Source organism: Schistocerca cancellata, chromosome 6, assembly GCF_023864275.1.
Source record: "Schistocerca cancellata isolate TAMUIC-IGC-003103 chromosome 6, iqSchCanc2.1, whole genome shotgun sequence".
In the NCBI taxonomy this organism is placed as follows: domain Eukaryota; kingdom Metazoa; phylum Arthropoda; class Insecta; order Orthoptera; family Acrididae; genus Schistocerca; species Schistocerca cancellata.
The window spans coordinates 283,719,399-283,725,398 of record NC_064631.1 but is presented as its reverse complement, the minus strand read 5'-3'; the positions used below and the strand labels follow the sequence as shown (position 1 = coordinate 283,725,398).

General features: G+C 36.2%; 1 protein-coding gene across 2 annotated transcripts in view; it reads right to left on the bottom strand.

Moving 5' to 3' along the window:
- Positions 1–5,003: 5,003 nt before the first annotated feature.
- The window catches only part of LOC126191515 (F-box/WD repeat-containing protein 9-like), a 116,447-nt gene continuing 115,450 nt past the window's right edge, over positions 5,004–6,000 (bottom strand). For both annotated transcript variants that reach the window (XM_049932412.1, XM_049932413.1), the window contains exon 9: positions 5,004–5,559. In XM_049932412.1, the coding sequence (XP_049788369.1) occupies positions 5,482–5,559 (78 nt within the window). In that variant the 3' untranslated portion in view covers positions 5,004–5,481. The remainder of the gene's footprint in view (positions 5,560–6,000) is intronic.

Sequence of the window (6,000 nt, the reverse complement as noted above, 5' to 3'; positions counted from 1 at the left end):
AGCTTTTTATTACAAATTCAATTATTTTATGGGTGGATGCCTTCTTTATTTTGTTTTCTGTCTTTTTCCTGTATGGTATCCACCTTCTTACACATAACATTATTTTAAAAATTAGTCATTTCCTTTGATAGAATAAACGCTTTCACGGCCGGACGACTTTGCTGCTGGTAAACCTTTCGGGGTAGAAGGTCACGGCTCATAAAACTCTCCTGTTCCTAACATTTCATCCAGAACTGCGTTGGACATCTTCAGAGGCATTGCTCCTCCTTTGAGTCTTGTCTACAGTTGTCAAGCCTCGATGGAGTAGCAGTGCACTTGTGGACAAAACTTTAGGGACAGAAAGGTTTCATGGACCATGACCTTAAATGCTGAAAGGTTTAACAGCAGCAAAGTTATTTCCTTTACTGTTGCCAGTTTTGAAGAACTTTTTTTCACATATCCCTGCAGACTGCACTCAGAGCTTAAGCTGGTTTAACATACTGATGGAAAAAAGAACATGGTAGCTATTTACTTTTGAACCATCCAATACATTTTATGAATTGAACAGACAAGGATGAGACAATGGCCATGTTTGCAGAAGCAAGTTGGTGGGGCTTAGTGCGCAGACAAATACTCAAATTGGCATACTCCTTTACGTCTAAGATTGCTTGCTTTGAACTGTCTTCATTTATTTATATATATTTAATAAAAACCTTTCAGTTTAAAATAAGTTTATCTTTACTTCCATTAACATAAAAAATGAAAGAACCAGCAAGAACTCTATGCTGTTACAGACTTGTTACACTATTTAAGTCAGAACTGGATGCATCAGTCTCTTATTGACCACAAAATCCTCAGAGGAGCTCTCCTATGTATTCTCCTCCTCCTATTTTGATACATGAGATTCTATCCCTAGAAATAATGTGTGTGTGTACGGGGAAGGGAGGAGCAAATATCCTGTCTTAGATTTTCTATTTGCTGCATCTTGATGGTGATTGCATTTTTGTTGTTGTTGATGATGATAACTAGCAAGAGATCAGAATTAAGAGTTCAACATATCTGCATGTTTATGTTAATACCATAGTGACTTCTGTGTTCTTCAGCAACACACGTATTAACAGCTGCCCTATCACAAAGGCCCAATGCAAAGACTACAACAAGACTATGGGACGCATATTTAGAAGATATCGCAATTGGCAAACTGGCTTAAATAGTACACACAAATACATACAACCAACTGTATTCACACAAATGAGGTCTCAAAACATTTATGAATTTTCTTATGTTAGTATTATTCATGTATTTGTATTCAAAGAAAACTATAACACGTCATGTGCCTAATAAGTTGTTGATAAACATTAACAGTGACAAAAATAAATAGGAATTATCTTTTTTTTACAAATACTCAATACTTTGAAAAGACAAATACATATGAGTTTTCAATCAGTCTTTTTGAGTGAGCTAATGCCCCCTTCTTTCATGTATGTTCTTGTATTGTTACACATGAAATTCAGTCACAGAGAATGATTACAACACAATGACATCTCCACTCATAATATATATATATATATTTTTAAAAAGTCTGTAAATGAAACTGTTGTGCTACACATTCATAGTAAAAAAAATTATATAAAGTGCTCACTGAGAATCTATCTTAATGATACCTCAGCATAGTTACAAATGTGAATCTGCCATTTAAACAAATTCCTGATGGGGCAGTTCAAAGCAAAAACCATCTACAAGAGAAGAAGAAGAAGAGGGAGAAGAAAAAGAAACTGAAACATGATAAAGGCTTTGTGAACACTGCCAATGGTGAAGTATAGTTGTCGTTACATTATAAGCCTTAGTTTTTAAATTTTATTTCCCAAATTTTCTTCTGGTAAGCAATGGTATATGTTTTAAAATATTGTTTTCTGATAACCATTTCTCATGCCAGTGAAAAGTCATTTATAGCATGCAATGCTATAGCTGTAAGTATCAATATTTGTAACTGCTCAGCAACGTATCAAGTTATCTATTATAATCAAAAGATTCTGATTGTAAGTAATTTCATGCAGATCAGTACCATTATATTAAAGAAAAAGAAAGCAAGAAAAAGGAAAAAAGATGAGATGAAATGTATGATACTGTACAAATTTAAATTTTGAAATCATATAATGTCTGAAGCAGATGCAAATGTGCAATTAATAGAGATTGCATTGTCCTGGCAATTAATTGCTTCTACGACTGCTGTCATATTTAAGCTTCTACTCCCACTGCAGTTCAAATTAAGATGCCAAACTGTCTGTCATAGACTTCACCTGATTGTATCAAAAGGAAAATTCACTGGAAGAAACTATAAAATCACAAGGAGGTAGAATAGCTGGCCATTATTTAACTTCAGGAGGTGAAACAACTAGAACTACCGATAAAAATACTTAACAGTAATCTCAGTTTTTCTAACTACTTCATGGAGGAATGAGATATTTGTGGTATGGGAAAGTAGGAAAGGGCAGGGATGTCACTCAGATCCCAGGATGAGAGGCCAAGGAGAGACACAATGGAAGGTCAGATACAGGTAAGCACTGAGATTTCTTCAATTCGGAAATGACAGAAGGGACAGAGTGCACGGTACAGATGGATTCAAAGATGCTGAGAAAATTAAGTGGTGGTATGTTCTGTCTGCAAACTGTAGAGCCAGCAGATAGGTCTCCACTCTCTCTACCCAGTTACATAAAATAAAGCACCTACAGGCTGTTTCATAAGGTTATACCAATCTTCCACAGTCTGCTTTTGAACTGGTGGTGATGAAATGTGCACGCACACCCTGTGAGCGTATATTTTCCAGTAAAGGCATTAACAATATACTGAATTTAGTAACTAATACAAGAAAAGAATATACATAAGTCACAGCATGTTGTACTGCATTGTGACATAAGAAATTGGTTCTTAGTTATCCTGTACGGCAGTTGTTACAATCTTCCAGGTCACGCCCCTTCCCCCACAACAAGCATTGTTTGCTGTTCAGTTTACAGACAGACTATAAAGAATAATGTAATTATGCGATAGAAGAAAGGGGAAAGAAAAGGGGGACATTAGGAGGAGGGAGTGGGATGAGAAAAAATGAAAATAAACTTCTCAACCGCTCAATAGAAAGAGGGGGAAAAGAATCTTGTTACAAGTAGCTGAGTCTAGGATGGTGGAGGAATTATATGTTCCATGTGGTACAGAAGGCATTCAGGGTTGTTGAATCATCCTGTAGGGCAAGCTGATCAGATAAATACTAGGTGACTCAAGACAGATAGTTTTATTATGCCCAATAATGCATTTGGCGAGTTTGGTGGTGGTCATCCCCATTTAAAAAGCTGTACAGTGAATGTGTCTTTGGAAATCAAGCTTCATCTTTGCTTCCTCATCCTCACAACAGATGAGTCCCTCTCTCCCTAGAGTTTGAGTTACCTGCCCCCCCCCCCCCCCCACATCATCCTCACCCTCTCTTTTCCCCCTTCTTTGTAACCTCCTTCAAGCTTTCCTTTTCTCTCTCAGAAGAACAAAGGAACATACAAGTTACAAAAACGTGGATTATGCTTCACCCTTGTCCGATCAATCCCTCTTGCCTCCATGAAGAAGGCACTTGGAAGTTCTGAAAACAAGCATTATTATTTGCTACTCTAAGTGCTTTAAAAAGTGCTAATAACAGATCTTCCAACCCCTGAAAGTAATTTTCAATTTCCTATTAATTTCAAGTTTTCTTAATTGACTTTTCCCTTCAACACAAACCAACAATTGGTCTTCCAACCACAGATCAATCAATTAATTGCACCTGCAAGTCATCCGTACAGTGGAAATACATTCCAACAATTTTTCCCCTCTTACAAGCAATGTATTACTTTTATAAAACATTTCCCTCATTTCGGGCACAAATATAACAAAATAAACACTCACTATAGATTATTGCATATTTCATAAAATATTGTGCCTTGGCCTTTAGACAAGTACAGCTGTTAAATACAAAATGAAGGAAGGGAGAAATGTCTCCAAATTACCAAACACACAGCGTACAACAGTTACTTCTTGTCAATAAAAAATGCAATGTGTGTTAAAACTTTGGGATAGCCCAATCAAGTTATGTGTAATCTGGCAATGAGGGCAGCATTGTGCCATCTTGTTGTGGTTGTGAAGAAAGCATATCAGTTTATCTGTGCACTCTTGGCAAATAAAAACCAGAAGACTAGTTATAACTGTTCAGTATAGCCAAGTGTCTGGGAGCTACATGTTTACAGTAGAGTTACTAAGGTGACACATAATAAGGAACTGAGCCAGGTCACATTTTCTGTTCTGCTAACAATTTTAAAATCACTCTGCTACCTCTGGTGGCTGTTAGAGCAGTCACTTAGAATCAGTAATGTTAACTGTTCTAATTCACATTCATTGTATGGTTGTTTATCTTTACAGGATGACAGTGGGCAGGAAAGTGATAACATCGTTATAATCCTGCAACCTGATATCAGTATCTAATGTTAACTGGTAATGTGTGGCTATACTCAGTATAGAGTTACACAACTGTTGCTGCTACAGTCACATTGTGCACTTTGGTAACAGAGAATCAGTAACATGGCAACTATCCATGCTCATGTGTGGTAGACTGTCAGCCACTTTTCATTTTCATCCACGTTTATAACTTTTTACAAAGTGAATTACTTTCCTCTATACAGAAGGAACACAAAATATAAAACAAAGACACACTGGGTGTACTGCACTCTGAGTAATTTCAAAATGCACATCTGCTCTAAGAGGCACACATTTTGTTCAATTGAACTTTAAAAATGTAACTTTATGAAAGAGGAACAAATTATGGTCCCCAATGAATAAAACAACTAATGCTTTCAACTCAGGGATCGCCATTCCATAAATTAATACAAAAACAGATATGTATACTTATAGGAAAGAATTTTTATAGAAAAATCAAGAAAATCTCTCTCTCTCTCTCTCTCTCTCTCTCTCTCTCTCTCTCTCTCTCACACACACACACACACACACACACACACACACACACACACACACACACACACAACATAAAGTAATATTTTTAAATAGTTCTGTTAATTGTTTTACAATCATCTGATTGTTAGTACTATAAACATTCTTCAGTTTTTCCCGTTTAGGAAGCACTCTTTCTTTTATAAAAAACACATTTCACAGCGACACTGAATTATAAACAACGAATTACACTTCTCTGAATAAATAATTTTAAAAAAGTATTATTTTAAGGCTATCCTGAAAATTACTGTGAAAGCATAAACATGTTAACAATTCTACAGTTACGTACAAGGTAAATAAGGCAAACCAAAGGTGAATACTAGCAAGTGGATCTACAGCAACGTTGGCCATAAACAGACAAAGCACATTTATTAGTCCTCAACAAGAGAAGCACCGGGTCACGAAATGTGAGAGCCTTGACGGTGTATCATCACCAGATCCACCCAAGTGTAGGAATGCCTCCCGCCAGAGCTGCCCCCTATGTCAGCGTTTCCGTGGAGTATATATCTCCACCTTGCAGTTGGTGCTTCCCGTAACTAAAACGCCATTTAAATAGTCAAACTGAAACACAGATTCATTGTATTACACATAGAAGAATGGAAAAGACATCAATGTATTGCTGAAAGTGAAGCGTACATAAAATTATTTTATGCAATCGCTTGCTTTTTCAAGAGGCCAGATTTAAATTTACATAAAATAAACACTAGTTTAATGTACAAATACCTTCAACTTATACATATTCATAATGTAAATTTTGTGATGTGAAATGACAAAAGAATATTTAGCTACTTTGCTTCTGAACATGATGTAAGCAATGTGATTCATTCAGGCTTTCTTGGAGAAATTGATGATTTTACAAGTTTTTGGGTTTGTGGCAGAGTTCTCATTTTCTCTTTACATATTTTGACAGCTTCTCTAGTTGACTATGTCAGGTGCTGAGTGCAAATTTTGTTGCGTGCTCTTTGGACTCTAACCAAACTGTGAAAGATGCATGAATGCACG